Here is a 17,612-nt window from a genome sequence, read left to right on the forward strand (position 1 = left end):
GATCATAAGTTGTTTTCGTTGGATGGAGCGATTTGAGCTCCACCAAGCGACCGGTTTGGTAAGAGCCTTAAAGCTTGTTACTCTTAGAGGCCTCCACCTTCTAAATGGTTTGGTCATATTGGTTCTGTGATCTCTTCACGAAGCTTGTGAAAGAGGCCGGGTTATCTGTGAAGTGATTGTGGAATTTTCTGTCTCCGAAGTGGAGGAAAATAGTATCCATAGTGGATCAAGGGGCAATCCAGAGAGAGAGAGAGAGGGGCGGGGGGAGCCCCCCTCAACGGAGAGTAGAATAAAGGTGGTATTTGAATTCGAGGAAATACATTGGTTGTCTCTTATTCCCTTTATATTCCGCAATTCACACTTGCTATCATTGATATTCGGCAAGTCACACTCGCTACTGGTTCGGTAATAAGAGTTAGGATCACTGGGGCGATGTGGACAGTGGTACGAAGAGACATGAAGAATGTGTAGCTCTACCAAGTGAACATGTCAAACCATTCAATTGACACATAACCAGGTCACATGCCATATTAAGAGTGTTAGGGTCAACGAGGCGAAGTAGATGGCGGCGGGGAGTGATGAAGGACACATACCCAATCTAGTTGTCACCATATGAGATCTGACCATTTTGATCTCGATCTACATCATGGGGAGAATGGATCTGAGAGGATGTCATCGGGTCATCGCGCATCCATCTTACAAGTTATCTTCAACATGGGCCCAAGGTCATGCCTCAGCAGGAACATCATGGTTGCTCAGATAACAGCATCGCCGCCACCATGGTGTGGAACTCTGATCTGGAGGTGTTGGAGAGGCACACGACGAATCCCAGTGTGCCGGTTCTTCTGCAGATGAAGAATGATCTCATGGTCAAGTTTAAGAAGAGGGGGGAAGTAATGGTGTAGCATGCTCCAGCTTCATACTAGTATATGGGTAATACATTATGAATCCATCCACCTATGTGCATCTCTATTACCTAACTCTATCTGTCTTTTGAATCAGAGTACACAGTTGCAAGACACACAATGCTACGAAATCGGTAGAAAGGAGGAAAGAACATCATGTGCATTTCAAAATGCTCGTGGCTTGTTTAAAAAATTGCCGCGAAAAAAAGATTGTTGCTTCATCCTGTCATAGACTCATAGTACAATTATACTTACAACTGGAAAAATTACAGACCAAAGAATATTGGCTGGTTTAATCCTATCAGGTATATAACCAAATCACTTCCTTTAAAAGGAGACCTGTCTTTTTTTTTCTTTTGGACTGCGTTGGAAAAATTGGAATGAAAACTAGACATTATCCTTCCACTTCCAGAGTCTGTTGCCCTGTTTGAAACAGGAGCATCAGGCCGGTTTTTAACCGTCGTCCAAATAGAATCTATGCACGATTCTTGACAACGTGATGCATATACGTTTTTCTTTGTAGAACTGGCATGCACATTATTGTGTTATTTTGTGGAAGCTCACGCTCCGTGATGTGCCTGCAAAATGGAAGCAGGGACATACTTCAGTCTTCTGTATGAGTCCAGGGCTAGAGTGCGTGTAGGGTATGACCGTTTTCACGTTTAATTATGGGTTGAAAATATACTTAAGCTCGACTCTTAAGATCTATGTATCTTATGAGAAAATGCAATAGAATTTTTGTAGTTAAACAACAATGCATCATGTTTATTTGATTCCATTGTTGTTACCTAACCGGAAACCAAAATGGGATATCGTCACTTTGTATTGGCCTTGACATACGCACCTGTTTAGTTACTATGCCAAAATTTGGGATATGAAAGATTTAGAAAATGACCACTGCATGTGAAGAAGTGCAGTACCTTTACCCTTATTCTTGTCCGTTGGTAAAAGTTCTTCAGCACCGATTTTCATGTCAGCATTAGATGAACACCTCTTTGTCTTTCTGTTTAGTGCCTCAACCTCGACAATGAAGGTTCCACAGACAGGACGATGATCTGAAAATCGGGACTCTCCACGGTAGTAGGACAACTGTGAAGTGCCGTCTCCTTGCCACAATATTCTATCACACCTGAACAAGTTCAATTACTTAAGACGTATGCAACGGAATGCATCGAGCACCGAATGGTTCACAAGCATAATATCACAAGCTTATTGTATATCAGAACTACTGTGTGCGGCATTTATTTTACTTATTTACTTTTGCATGGAAGTACTTAGAGAGCTATTGCCACTTGCAGTGAACGCCAATGGTAATGTTAGACTGCATGCTAGGGCCTCTTTGGTTCGATCTCAAAGAGTTTTTCTAGGATTCTACTCCTTCGGAATTTTTCTTAAGTGGGGTCTTTGATTCGTGGGATTGCAACCAATAGGACTTTTGGACTTCTTTTTTTTTTGGTGGGTTCTTTGTGGCTTCCCAGTAGAAGTGTGGAACAATAGCCACTTGTCGAGCCGTTTAGGATATATTGTACATTTGACTCTTGTCAATTGGCATGCTTAACGAAAAGACATGCAAAGCTTTTGTGCACGCTCCCTAAAAAACCTCTTGGGAAGATTTCTATGTTGTCCTTATGGTGTACCGAACAGCCGCTCAATCTTTTAGGATTTAAGATGGCATGAAAATAAAAAAAGGCCTTAAGTTTGTGCCTACAGCAACAGCTGAATGGAATATTATGACATTACACTTTCTCTATTTCCCAGACAGGGCTTCCTTGTCATGGAACTACTTAAAATTGTTCATAGTTACATACCATGCTGGCGTTCTCCTCTTTTTGTTTGATGTTGCAGTCTCACCAGCATACGCATCCGAGTTAGAGGAGTACTTGTATGTGGGAGCAAAATATATCTTCCCCTCATTCCATCCCCTGAACACTCGTCCAGCATCTCGTTCAATTTTTAGCTGAAGAATGAACATACTGAATATCAGGGAAGGGAAAATTTGCAGAAGTGGACAACTATGGTTTGGGCGCAATAAGGGAATCATTTGAAAGATTTGATATCACCTTTTCGGATTTCTTTAGTAGTACCAAATTTTTAGCAAACAGATAATAAATGCATTTGTTTGCCGTCTTTCAGTGAGTAGTTCAAATTTTGATTCATAACTAGATTGATTCAACTGATACAAAGTTACCTGATCCTTTTCGAAAAGGGCATCCCAATTATTTTCCGTCAAAAGCCTTTTCGTATCTTCATAGCTCAGTGCAATACGGTAGTTCAAATCCCCAAACCATATTACCTTACTGAGATAAACAGTGCATTAATTAGTTACAGAATATTAAACTGACAAGGAACAGATGTACAATCATATACTCCCTCCGTTCCTATATATTTGTCTTTTTAGAGATTTCAACAAGTGACTACATACGGAGCAAAATGAGTGAATCTACACTCTAAAATATGTCTATATACATCCGTATGTGGTAGTCCATTTGAAATCTATAAAAAGACATATATTTAGGAACGGAGGGAGTATATCACCAGATTCTTACTCATGCTCAAGAATTTTCTCAGGAATTCTTCGCCCAATTCTCCTGCAAAGCCTCGAAAACAGTGTGAGCCGCATTATCTCTAGAACATCAGAGTTTCTTCTGAATTCGTCCCCTTCTTTCTGACCTGAAGCCAAATGGCTGCAGATGAAACAAAAGCTTGTCTGGTGCACTGTCATGCTTACTGATATACATCCCTGCAGTAGAAGTGTATTCAGGATACGGACAATTAGTTACAGCAATGCTTCAATCTGATTTAGTCCTGACCTTGTTTCCAAGACAGCCAAGAATTCCTCGCCCTATGCAAGACGTTCTTAGATGGCCGATGTGTTGCACTAGTTCTTTCTTTACCCACACAGTGACAAAAATACCAACCATTTGTTTGCATACTATGAGGTTATATTTTAGCTTATCCCTTGCGGTGGGAGCGGAAGTTACTTCACTTAGCACAGAGCCGCAAGAATCCCTCGTGTTCTCTTTCTCTTCCTCTCCCGAGGAATCAGTCTCGTCAGCATGTTTTTTCGGGCGCCGAAAGCAAGCATCCCTGTACGATGATTTGATCATTTCTGCTGGGCAGTTGCAGGCCTTAAGCCGTTTTCTCTGCATTGGCATGAAAGGTTTTCTAATAGCTTTGAGGGAAGATTTCTGGAAGATTGCGGAACCACTTGCTGTTTTTGTTAATTCAGAGAATGAAGTGTCGAGGCTTGAAGAAGCTCGAGATGAAGTAGAATCGACAGATGGAGATGTCGGACGCTGAAAGACATTGGTATCATTATGAGCTGGCCGGTTTAGTGCTTGGTTTATAAGAACAAGCCACCTTGCAGCTGGTTCATTGTCTTCTATCACAAGCACATTACCAGCATTGAGAGGAACAATTTCCTGAAAACTGTTCAAAGATTAATAGATAGAATTGATGTCATGGAGATCAATGTTAAAGGAAAAGGTCCACTAAATACTCTTGAGACTTGAAAGTAAACCAGGAATCCAGGATTAATTACGCTGAATACAAATACTAAACGTGTTAATGATATTCTACTACCACACCAATCAAGGATTACTTTTAACTTTTTCAGCTGTGCATTGAATCTTGTAGATGAGAAAGTTAATATTCATGTGTTAAACATTAGGGAGGGTATATATATATATATATATATATATATATATATATATATATATATATATATATATATAATAACACAGGCAGTGTAATTAGTAATGTCGGCAGGGAATATTTCTGTATCTATTTAAAATCAGTGCAAAACCTACCCCAACACATAAATATCTGAATGATCATGAGGTGGAACAAAATCATCCATGTTCAGTTCAGCAGTAGGTGCTTTCCCACCGACGTTCCAGGTAGAGACAAAAATTCTGTTCAATGAAAGCAGAGTGGAGAATCTAGTCTGTTGGCACAAAAGGATGGGAAAATGACAGGATATGAAATTTCCATTGTTGTACCTGATGGGCTCAGTTGTTCTATTAATAGAAGAAGGTAGGGCCAGGAAATGGCTGAGACGTATGCTCTTAACTCCTGGTTTGAATTAAAGACAGACAAGAAACAAATTGAAACTAACATTTTACATCTGTACAATCAGATAAAACACATGATTTTACATGTTAAAGTACCTGAAAGTGTTCTCAAGGGGGAAGCGGATACTGTCTTAGAAGGACTTGGTCCAAGCTCAGCTGCTGTAATATATAGGAGCATACGACACATTTAATTCCTGCTATTATGTCAAGACAAACTAAAGATTTCTGGATAATTGATTAATGGGATTAGCTACCTTATAAGAACTGTGAGGCTCATTTAATGACTGTTGCGGAGCTTCATATTAATCTCTATATAATTTAAGACTGAAACGATGCCATGTTTTTGTTCTAAAAAATGGTGTCATGTTTCGAAAATGGAATGGTAGGTGATAGTTTGGATTGCAGGTTTGTCAATCAATTTTGTCACATCATACTTTTGGGTAAAACTCGCCCCTATAAATTTGAAGTGGTTAAACTTGCCCAATTAGGGAACAATTTGGTGAAAACATTGCTTCACTAAAGTTAGTTTTCAACTGTTAAAGAAGATTTAAAGTTTTTTCAATACTGGGATATTTACTGAAGAAAGGTTTTAGACTCATGTCCCGTAACAATCTAAAACATGGGATGGAAACAACGTCCAAAGGTATTTTCATGCGTGATGGGGAAAGTGAAGGACAAAAGGCGACCTGCATTGCAGCTTGGACTGTCGGTCCTCTTTGCAGATTTCTTCTCCTTTGCACCGAAAAGTTTGGGGCGGCAACCCTGGAGTCCAAATGTAGTTTGATGAAGGCAATTGTTTTCATCTCTACAGAATGTGGTTGCGGAAACAGAATTACCATCTCACCTTCATTTTTCCCTCACCCGCGGAGGCCATCGATTGCTGAACCTAGCAAAGGCTCTTCTCCTTTCTGAATTTCAAGACCGAGCACCAAATTCGACAGTCAAATCAAATGTTAAAGAATCTGCAAGCAAATCATCGTAGTGTTCACATAAGTAACATGGAACTAATTAAATTCTTGCTACAATTGCGTTCAGGTAAGGTAACCAACCAGCCCGCTGACAGAGAATGCAGAGGCACGAGAAGATGCGGTTTCGGGCCGATCTTCCTCGGCACGATCCGACGGACCCCAAACAGGCAATGCCGCAACGTATGTATACACCCACCTTTAGTTAGCCTGGAGGGAACCTCCGGATCCTGGCGCTCCGGCGATCCCAAACCAAAGCCCTCGGCCAACCCAGCCAAGAAGCAGCGGGCAAACCCCCCGTACTACTCCTGCCAGAGCAGCCCACTTGGCGGCGGCGCGCGGGGAGCCCTGGAATCCGGCAATGCGTGGGGGGAGGAGGCCGGCGAGGGACGCAGGGCCATCGGGGGACCGCCTCTCTCCCCTCCGTCCGTGGACCTCCCTCCTTTAAACCAATGCGGGAGAGAAGCGCAGCGGAAGGAGAGAATAAACTATGGGACGGACACTGTGGCAGGCAGGCCGTGGGTGCGGTGGCCCGACGGGGAGGGGAGGAATGCCTTCGGATTGGACGATCTACATCTAGTAGTAGTAGTACTGTCCGTGCTGCTGCATGCGGCGGCGGGTTGACCGGAGCGGCGAGTTAGAGGCGCGCACGTGAGGCGACTGGATGCGTCCGGAGCGGGGGAGACGGGGGGTGGTGGGGAGAAAGTGGGGGAGGAGTCGGAGGACACACCGTGTCAGCGGCGGGGTTGCTTTTCCTTGGATTTGGATTGGATTGGACGTGGGTGCTGCATCGACGTGAGACCCCATGATTCCGTTCCGGAGCCGACAGCGAAGGGACAGACGTCGACCCGCTCGCCTTTACATGATCCCGGAATCAGTCGGGCGAGAAGGATATAATTCAGGCGAAAATGTGCTCCCTCGATTCCCATGCTTAGGTTTATTGTTGTTGAGTTTTTCCGTTAATCGCATGGTGTGACAAAGAAAATCTACAGTATATCTATACCTATATATATATATATATATATATATATATATATATATATATATATATATATATATATATACCTACTAATAAAGCAAAGTGCATTTCTCTAATTTTTTCATCCATTCACCACCGATTTTTTTTATATCCGAGGTGGTACTAAATTTTTGTGGTCCAACTGCTAGAAAAGAAAAAAAAGATAGTTTTGTCCTGAATTTCGTACGTCGGCCGCACGCACTAAGGCCCAGAGAAGCCACCCATTTACATCCATTTATCACCAAAAATAGTTTCTCTAATTGTTTCATCCATTTATCACCAAAAATACTTTTTTATATCCGAGGTTGTTCTAATTTTTTGTGGTCCATCTGCTACAAAAAAAGTTTTGTACAGAATTTCGTACGTGGGCCGCAAGCGCTAAGGCCCAGAGAATCCACGCATTTATATCCTGCCCATGCAGTTGGGAAACTTATTTGTCGCCCTCAGCGGCATATAGTGGGAATTACGCATCTGTCGCCCAACGTTGTTCCGGCCCATGTACGTTTTTACTGTGTTCTTTTTCTACTTTTGTTTTTCTTTTTTCCCCTCCAACTTATTTTTTCCTATTCCCATAAATTTATTTTTTTGTTTTTTCAGAATTTCGATTTTCGTACAAATGTTCATTTAATCTATAGAATTTAAAATTTTGTCCCCATTTTCAAAAATATTTGGAACTTTCAATTTTTATTGTCGTTCCATATTTGTTTGAAATTCAAATAATGTTCGCATTTTTTCAAAAGAATTCCAAAATCGTTCATGAATTTGTATTAAATTGAATTTTTGAAATAGTTGTAATTGGAAAATACTCCTTTTTATTGAAATGTTCACAAATTGAAAATAATGTTCGTGATTAAAAACAAAATTTTGAAAATGGTTTTAAATGTTCAAAACAAGTTTCCATTTGCAGAAATTGTTCATAAATTCAAAAAATGTTCATTTCTCCGCCTTAAAAATGGTTCCTATTTTCAAAAAATATTTGTGAATTTTAAAAAATCTTCATATTTCATGTTTTGTTTGTCTTTTTCCATAAATTAAAGTTTTTAAAAAAATGCTCGCATTTTTTATACAAAAATCAGGAGGTCACCACAACCTCGACAAGGAGGCGGACCTGAAGAAAAAAAGGCACGAGTTGGATAGTGGCCGCCACTCCTACCAACCCCACTACTATAAAGATCTCGCGGGCCAAACATGACCCGCGAGAACACTACAACTCTCCGCTCTGTCGCACCACTGTTGTGGAGACCGTTTTGATGGACACATCAATTATCTCTCATGTTGCTTCTCGTAAAAAAATCTCTCCCGTTGCAACGCATGGGTATATGTGCTAGTATAATATCAAGAAAACAAAAGTCAGTACAATGAACACACAACTAGACACAACATGACCAGCAAAAATTATAATATATTAAAAATTATAATAGCCTTCTTCTTCCTTTAATTGTATGCGATCCGGCGGAGGTTCAAAATTGCACTGAACTAATAGTAAAGGAAAAAAGACACCTACAAACGCCATCAGTATGCCAAGCTTTGAAAATGGCAATAGTCAATTGCCCCTTGAGACGATAACTATAAATCATTGAAGTAAGATGTATTAAAGCATCATTTCATGCAGTAGAGGCTTACAATCCATCACTATCAGTTCAGATGGCATCTCACAAATTATTACCATATCAAATTTTTAGCACTAGACCCAAAAGTAGTCTCAAGTTCACACATTACAAGAAATTGTCCCAAGCAGTCTAGCACCTCACCAAATCTAACCCAAAAAGTATCCAACTTCCCAATAATGTGATTCCCATGAGACCACTTGGAAACCTTGATCACAGCTCCAATACCAAGCAAATTAAACTTGTCAAAAATGGTTACTTTCCCCAACTTGACCATACTAGGGAATCTCATAACAAAATCCTTTCTACCCTGTTGCTTTGCTCTCCACCGTCAATTTCAACTAAACATTTTGTTGAACCCTTGCAGAAATTATGTCTCGCTAATCTCACCAGAAGTAACTTCAATTAAAGCCAAAGGATTGGCATGCTTGGTGTTGTTAATCTCCTTAGTGTTCTGTATAAGCAGGCACCCTAGACCTTTAGCAGCAAAACCAACATACTTAGCAACATGTTTGATCTGCTTAAGACAACCACAATCTTCAGTTAGGTGTGACTCTTGTCCACGTAGGATACAATAAACATATTTTATGCAATCCTTGTTGATATGCCCGCCTTCCTTTCATTTGGAGCAAAACAATCTCTGTCCACCAGTACCTCCTTCACCTCCACTCTTAGGTCCAGGTTTTTTACCCGTCAATCTGATTAAGAAATTGATGGCCACCAATTATAATAAATTGGAAATTTTCCATTGGTACCAACCCCACTATCACCTAGCTCCTGTCTCATCCCCCGATTTGGTCAGGGAGTCATGACCTAGAATTGGCGGTCGTCATCATATGTGCCAGAGTTCAAGCCCGACAATCGAGAATAACCCTTGCCACTTATGATAAGAATTCTTTTGGCGTCTATCTGAAGGAAATATACCCTAGAGGCAATAATAAAGTTATTATTTATTTCCTTATATCATGATAAATGTTTATTATTCATGCTAGAATTGTATTCACCAGAAACATAATACATGTGTGAATACATAGACAAACAGAGTGTCACTAGTATGCCTCTACTAGACTAGCTCGTTAATCAAAGATGGTTATGTTTCCTAACCATGAACAAAGAGTTGTTGTTTGATTAACGGGATCACATCATTAGGTGAATGATCTGATTGACATGACCCATTCCATTAGCTTAGCACCCGATCTTTTAGTATGTTGCTATTGCTTTCTTCATGACTCATACATGTTCCTATGACTATGAGATTATGCAACTCCCGTCTGCCGGAGGAACACTTTGTGTGCTACCAAACGTCACAACGTAACTAGGTGCTCTACAGGTGTCTCCAAAGGTAGATGTTGGGTTGGTGTATTTCGAGATTAGGATTTGTCACTCCAATTGTCGCAGAGGTATCTCTGGGCCCTCTCGGTAATGCACATCACATAAGCCTTGCAAGCATTGCAACTAATGAGTTAGTTGTGAGATGATGTATTACGGAACGAGTAAAGAGACTTGCCGGTAACGAGATTGAACTAGGTATTAAGATACTACGATCGAATCTCGGGCAAGTAACATACCGATGACAAAGGGAACAACGTATGTTGTTATGCGGTCTGACCGATAAAAGATCTTCATAGAATATGTAGGAGCCAATATGAACATCCAGGTTCCGCTATTGGTTATTGACCGGAGACGTGTCTCTGTCATGTCTACATTGTTCTCGAACCCGTAGGGTCCGCATGCTTAAGGTTTCGATGACAGTTATATTATGAGTTTATGAGTTTTGATGTACCGAAGTTTGTTCGGAGTCCCGGATGTGATCACGGACATGACGAGGAGTCTCGAAATGGTCGAGACATAAAGATTGATATATTGGAAGCCTATATTTGGATATCGGAAGTGTTCCGGGTGAAATCGGGATTTTACCGGAGTACCGGGAGGTTACCGGAACCCCCCGGAAGGTATATGGGCCTTAGTGGGCTTTAGTGGAAGAGAGGAGAGGTGGCCAGGGCTGGGCCGCGCGCCCCTCCCCCTAGTACGAATAGGACAAGGAGAGGGGGCCGGCGCCCCCCTTCCTTCTCTCTCTCCTCTTTCCCCCCTCCCGAATCCTATTCCAACTAGGAAAGGGGGGGATCCTACTCCCGGAGGGAGTAGGACTCCTCCTGGCACGCCCTCCCTGGCCGGCCACACCCCCCCTTTGATCCTTTATATACGGAGGCAGGGGCACCCCTAGAAACACAACTTGATCCACGTGATCATACTCTTAGTCGTGTGCGGTGCCCCCTTCCACCATAGTCCTCGATAATATTGTAGCGGTGCTTAGGCGAAGCCCTGCGACGGTAGTACATCAAGATCGTCACCACACCGTCGTGCTGACGGAACTCTTCCCTGACACTTTGCTGGATCGGAGTTCGGGGATCGTCATCGAGCTGAATGTGTGCTAGAACTCGGAGGTGTCGTAGTTTCGGTGCTTGATCGGTCGGGCCGTGAAGACGTACGACTACATCAACCATGTTGTGCTAACGCTTCCGTTGTCGATCTACAAGGGTACGTAGATCACAGTCTCCCCTCTCGTTGATATGCATCACCATGATCTTGCGTGTGCGTAGGAAATTTTTTGAAATTACTACGAAACCCAACAGTGGCATCCGAGCCTAGGTTTTATATGTTGATGTTATATGCACGAGTAGAACACAAGTGAGTTGTGGGCGATATAAGTCATACTGCTTACCAACATGTCATACTTTGGTTCGGCGGTATTGTTGGAGGAAGAGGCCCGGACCGACATTACGCGTACGCTTACGCGAGACCGGTTCTCCCGACGTGCTTTGCACAAAGGTGGCTAGCGGGTGACAGTTTCTCCAACTTTAGTTGAAACGAGTGTGGCTACGCCCGGTCCTTGCGAAGGTTAAAACAGCACCAACTTGACAAACTATCGTTGTGGTTTTGATGCGTAGGTAACATTGGTTCTTGCTTAAGCCCGTAGCAGCCACGTAAAACATGCAACAACAAAGTAGAGGACGTCTAACTTGTTTTTGCAGGGCATGTTGTGATGTGATATGGTCAAGACATGATGCTAAGTTTTATTGTATGAGATGATCATGTTTTGTAACCGCGTTATCGGCAACTGGCAGGAGCCATATGGTTGTCGCTTTATTGTATGCAATGCAATCGCGATGTAATGCTTTACTTTATCACTAAGCGGTAGCGATAGTCGTGGAAGCATAAGATTGGCGAGACGACAACGATGCTACGATGGAGATCAAGGTGTCGCGCCGGTGACGATGGTGATCACGACGGTGCTTCGAAGATGGAGATCACAAGCACAAGATGATGATGGCCATATCATATCACTTATATTGATTGCATGTGATGTTTATCTTTTATGCATCTTATCTTGCTTTGATTGACAGTAGCATTATAAGATGATCTCTCACTAATTATCAAGAAGTGTTCTCCCTGAGTATGCACCGTTGTGAAAGTTCTTCGTGCTGAGACACCACATGATGATCGGGTGTGATAGGCTCTACGTTCAAATACAACGGGTGCAAAACAGTTGCACCCGCGGAATACTCAGGTTATACTTGACGAGCCAAGCATATACAGATATGGCCTCGGAACACGGAGACCGAAAGGTCGAGCGTGAATCATATAGTAGATATGATCTACATAGCGATGTTCACCAATGAAACTACTCCATCTCACGTGATGATCAGACATGGTTTAGTTGATTTGGATCACGTAATCACTTAGAGGATTAGAGGGATGTCTATCTAAGTGGGAGTTCTTTAAGTAATATGATTAATTGAACCTAAATTTATCATGAACTTAGTACCTGATAGTATCTTGCTTATTCATGTTTGATTGTAGATAGATGGCCCGTGCTGTTGTTCCGTTGAATTTTAATGCGTTCCTTGAGAAAGCAAAGTTGAAAGATGATGGTAGCAATTACACGGACTGGGTCCGTAACTTGAGGATTATCCTCATTGCTACACAGAAGAATTACGTCCTGGAAGCACCGCTGGGTGCCAGGCCTGCTGCTGGAGCAACACCAGATGTTATGAACGTCTGGCAGAGCAAAGTTGATGACTACTCGATAGTTCAGTGTGCCATGCTTTACGGCTTAGAATCGGGACTTCAACGACGTTTTGAACGTCATGGAGCATATGAGATGTTCTAGGAGTTGAAGTTAATATTTCAAGCAAATGCCCGGATTGAGAGATATGAAGTCTCCAATAAGTTCTATAGCTGTAAGATGGAGGAGAATAGTTCTGTCAGTGAGCATATACTCAAAATGTCTGGGTATAATAATCACTTGATTCAATTGGGAGTTAATCTTCCAGATGATTGCGTCATTGACAGAATTCTCCAATCACTGCTACCAAGCTACAAGAGCTTCGTGATGAACTATAATATGCAAGGGATGAATAAGACTATTCCCGAGCTCTTCACAATGCTGAAAGCTACGGAGGTAGAAATCAAGAAGGAGCATCAAGTGTTGATGGTCAACAAGACCACTAGTTTCAAGAAAAAGGGCAAAGGGAAGAAGAAGGGGAACTTCAAAAAGAACAGCAAGCAAGTTGCTGCTCAAGAGAAGAAACCCAAACCTGGACCTAAGCCTGAAACTGAGTGCTTCTACTGCAAGCAGACTGGTCACTGGAAGTGGAACTGCCTTAAGTATTTGGCGGATAAGAAGGATGGCAAGGTGAACAAAGGTATATGTGATATACATGTTATTGATGTGTACCTTACTAATGCTCGCAGTAGCACCTGGGTATTTGATACTGGTTCTGTTGCTAATATTTGCAACTCGGAACAGGGACTACGGATTAAGCGAAGATTAGCTAAGGACGAGGTGACGATGCGCGTGGGAAATGGTTCCAAAGTCGATGTGATCGCAGTCGGCACGCTACCTCTACATCTACCTTCGGGATTAATATTAGACCTAAATAATTGTTATTTGGTGCCAGCGTTAAGCATGAACATTATATCTGGATCTTGTTTGATGCGAGACGGTTATTCATTTAAATCAGAGAATAATGGTTGTTTTATTTACATGAGTAATATCTTTTATGGTCATGCACCCTTAAAGAGTGGTCTATTCTTATTAAATCTCGATAGTAGTGACACACATATTCATAGTGTTGAAACCAAAAGATGCAAAGTTGATAATGATAGTGCAACTTATTTGTGGCACTGCCGTTTAGGTCATATCGGTATAAAGCGCATGAAGAAAGTCCATAATGATGGGCTTTTGGAACCACTTAATTATGAATCACTTGGTACTTGCGAACCGTGCCTTATGGGTAAGATGACAAAAACACCGTTCTCCGGTACTATGGAGAGAGCAACAGATTTGTTGGAAATCATACATACAGATGTATGTGGACCGATGAATGTTGAGGCTCGTGGCGGATATCGTTATTTTCTCACCTTCACAGATGACTTAAGCAGATATGGGTATATCTACTTAATGAAACACAAGTCTGAAACATTTGAAAAGTTCAAAGAATTTCAGAGTGAAGTTGAAAATCATCGTAATAAGAAAATAAAATTCCTACGATCTGATCGTGGAGGAGAATATTTGAGTTACGAGTTTGGTGTACATTTGAAACAATATGGAATAGTTTCGTAACTCATGCCACCCGGAACACCACAACGTAATGGTGTGTTCGAACGTCGTAATCGTACTTTACTAGATATGGTATGATCTATGATGTCTCTTACTGATTTACCGCTATCGTTTTGGGGATACACTCTAGAGACGGCCGCATTCACGTTAAATAGGGCACCATCAAAATCCGTTGAGACGACGCCTTATGAACTGTGGTTTGGTAAGAAACCAAAGTTGTCGTTTCTGAAAGTTTGGGGCTGCGATGCTTATGTGAAAAAGCTTCAACCTGATAAGCTCGAACCCAAATCAGAGAAATGTGTCTTCATAGGATATCCAAAGGAAACTATTGGATACACCTTCTATCACAGATCCGAAGGCAAGACTTTTGTTGCTAAATTCGAAAACTTTCTAGAGAAGGAGTTTCTCTCGAAAGAAGTGAATGGGAGGAAAGTAGAACTTGACGAGGTAACTGTACCTACCCCCTTATTGGAAAGTAGTACATCACATAAACCTGTTTCTGTGACACCTACACCAATTAGTGAGGAAGCTAATGATAATGATCATGAAACTTCAGAACAAGATACTACTGAACCTCATAGATCAACCAGAATGAGATCCGCACCAGAGTGGTACGGTAACCTTCTGGAAGTCATGCTACTAGATCATGATGAACCTACGAACTATGAAGAAGCGATGCTGAGCCCAGATTCCGCAAAATGGCTTGAAGCCATGAAATCTGAGATGGGATCCATGTATGAGAACAAAGTATGGACTTTGGTTGACTTGCCCACTAATCGGCAAGCAATTGAGAATAAATGGATCTTCAAGAAGAAGACTGACGCTGACGGTAATATTACTGCCTACAAAGCTCGACTTGTCGCAAAAGGTTTTCGGCAAGTTCAAGGGATTGACTATGATGAGACCTTCTCACCCGTAGCGATGCTTAAGTCTATCCGAATCATGTTAGCAATTGCCGCATTTTATGATTATGAAATTTGGCAGATGGATGTCAAAACTGCATTCCTGAATGGATTTCTGGAAGAAGAGTTGTATATGATGCAACCAGAAGGTTTTGTCGATCCAAAGGGAGCTAACAAAGTGTGCAAGCTCCAGCGATCCATATATGGACTGGTGCAAGCCTCTCGGAGTTGGAATAAACGCTTTGATAGTGTGATCAAAGCATTTGGTTTTATACAGACTTTTGGAGAAGCCTGTATTTACAAGAAAGTGAGTGGGAGCTCTGTAGCATTTCTGATATTATATGTGGATGACATATTACTAATTGGAAATGATATAGAATTTCTGGATAGCATAAAGGGATACTTGAATAATAGTTTTTCAATGAAAGACCTCGGTGAAGCTGCTTACATATTAGGCATTAAAATCTATAGAGATAGATCAAGATGCTTAATTGGACTTTCATAAAGCACATACCTTGACAAAGTTTTGAAGAAGTTCAAAATGGATCAAGCAAAGAAAGGGTTCTTGCCTGTGTTACAAGGTGTGAAGTTGAGTCAGACTCAATGCCCAACCACTGCAAAAGATAGAGAGAAAATGAAAGATGTTCCCTATGCTTCAGCCATAGGCTCTATCATGTATGCAATGTTGTGTACCAGACCTGATGTGTGCCTTGCTATAAGTCTAGCAGGGAGGTACCAAAGTAATCCAGGAGTGGATCACTGGACAGCGGTCAAGAACATCCTGAAATACCTGAAAAGGACTAAGGATATGTTTCTCGTTTATGGAGGTGACAAAGAGCTAATCGTAAATGGTTACGTCGATGCAAGCTTTGACACTGATCCGGACGATTCTAAATCGCAAACCGGATACGTGTTTACATTAAACGGTGGAGCTGTCAGTTGGTGCAGTTCTAAACAAAGCGTCGTGGCGGGATCTACGTGTGAAGCAGAATACATAGCTGCTTCGGAAGCAACAAATGAAGGAGTCTGGATGAAGGAGTTCATATCAGATCTAGGTGTCATACCTAGTGCATCGGGTCCAATGAAAATCTTTTGTGACAATACTGGTGCAATCGCCTTGGCAAAGGAATCCATATTTCACAAAAGAACCAAGCACATCAAGAGACGCTTCAATTCCATCCGGGATCTAGTCCAGGTGGGAGACATAGAGATTTGCAAGATACATACGGATTTGAATGTAGCAGACCCATTGACTAAGCCTCTTCCACGGGCAAAACATGATCAGCACCAAGGCTCCATGGGTGTTAGAATCATTACTGTGTAATCTAGATTATTGACTCTAGTGCAAGTGGGAGACTGAAGGAAATATGCCCTAGAGGAAATAATAAAGTTATTATTTATTTCCTTATATCATGATAAATGTTTATTATTCATGCTATAATTGTATTAACCGGAAACATAATACATGTGTGAATACATAGACAAACAGAGTGTCACTAGTATGCCTCTACTAGACTAGCTCGTTAATCAAAGATGGTTATGTTTCCTAACCATGAACAAAGAGTTGTTGTTTGATTAACGAGATCACATCATTAGGTGAATGATCTGATTGACATGACCCATTCCATTAGCTTAGCACCCGATCATTTAGTATGTTGCTATTGCTTTCTTCATGACTCATACATGTTCCTATGACTATGAGATTATGCAACTCCCGTCTGCCGGAGGAACACTTTGTGTGCTACCAAACGTCACAACGTAACTGGGTGATTATAAAGGTGCTCTACAAGTGTCTCCAAAGGTAGATGTTGGGTTGGCGTATTTCGAGATTAGGATTTGTCACTCCGATTGTCGGAGAGGTATCTCTGGGCCCTCTCGGTAATGCACATCACATAAGCCTTGCAAGCATTGCAACTAATGAGTTAGTTGTGAGATGATGTATTACAGAACGAGTAAAGAGACTTGCCGGTAACGAGATTGAACTAGGTATTGAGATACCGATGATCGAATCTCAGGCAAGTAACATACCGATGACAAAGGGAACAACGTATGTTGTTATGCGGTCTGACCGATAAAAGATCTTCGTAGAATATGTAGGAGCCAATATGAGCATCCAGGTTCCGCTATTGGTTATTGACCGGAGACGTGTCTCGGTCATGTCTACATTGTTCTCGAACCCGTAGGGTCCGCACGCTTAAGGTTTCGATGACAGTTATATTATAAGTTTATGAGTTTTGATGTACCGAAGTTTGTTCGGAGTCCCGGATGTGATCACGGACATGACGAGGAGTCTCAAAATGGTCGAGACATAAAGATTGATATATTGGAAGCCTATATTTGGATATCGGAAGTGTTCCGGGTGAAATCGGGATTTTACCGGAGTACCGGGAGGTTACCGGAACCCCCCGGGAGGTATATGGGCCTTAGTGGGCTTTAGTAGAAGAGAGGAGAGGTGGCCAGGGCTGGGCCGCGCTCCCCTCCTCCCCTAGTCCGAATAGGACAAGGAGAGGGGGCCGGCG

General features: G+C 41.8%; 1 protein-coding gene across 5 annotated transcripts; it reads right to left on the reverse strand.

Moving 5' to 3' along the window:
• Positions 1 to 385: 385 nt before the first annotated feature.
• Positions 386 to 6,631, reverse strand: LOC119269361 (type I inositol polyphosphate 5-phosphatase 10-like). 5 transcript variants are annotated; one of them, XM_037551171.1, is made up of 12 exons: positions 6,028 to 6,631; positions 5,823 to 5,940; positions 5,665 to 5,740; positions 5,075 to 5,137; positions 4,907 to 4,979; positions 4,715 to 4,819; positions 3,716 to 4,334; positions 3,452 to 3,645; positions 3,094 to 3,202; positions 2,714 to 2,862; positions 1,832 to 2,034; positions 386 to 845 (listed from the first exon to the last, which is right to left on the reverse strand). In XM_037551171.1, exons 2-12 carry the CDS (start codon positions 5,850 to 5,852, stop codon positions 727 to 729), a joined length of 1,740 nt encoding a protein of 579 aa, XP_037407068.1. In that variant the 5' UTR covers positions 5,853 to 5,940; positions 6,028 to 6,631; the 3' UTR covers positions 386 to 726. The 5 variants fall into 5 exon arrangements, with proteins under 5 accessions (XP_037407068.1, XP_037407066.1, XP_037407065.1 ...); XM_037551169.1 differs by having other exon boundaries at positions 387 to 845; positions 1,826 to 2,034; positions 6,143 to 6,631; XM_037551168.1 differs by having other exon boundaries at positions 387 to 845; positions 1,826 to 2,034.
• Between the last annotated feature and the right edge of the window lie 10,981 nt (positions 6,632 to 17,612).

Source organism: Triticum dicoccoides, chromosome 3A, assembly GCF_002162155.2.
Source record: "Triticum dicoccoides isolate Atlit2015 ecotype Zavitan chromosome 3A, WEW_v2.0, whole genome shotgun sequence".
NCBI classification, from domain to species: domain Eukaryota; kingdom Viridiplantae; phylum Streptophyta; class Magnoliopsida; order Poales; family Poaceae; genus Triticum; species Triticum dicoccoides.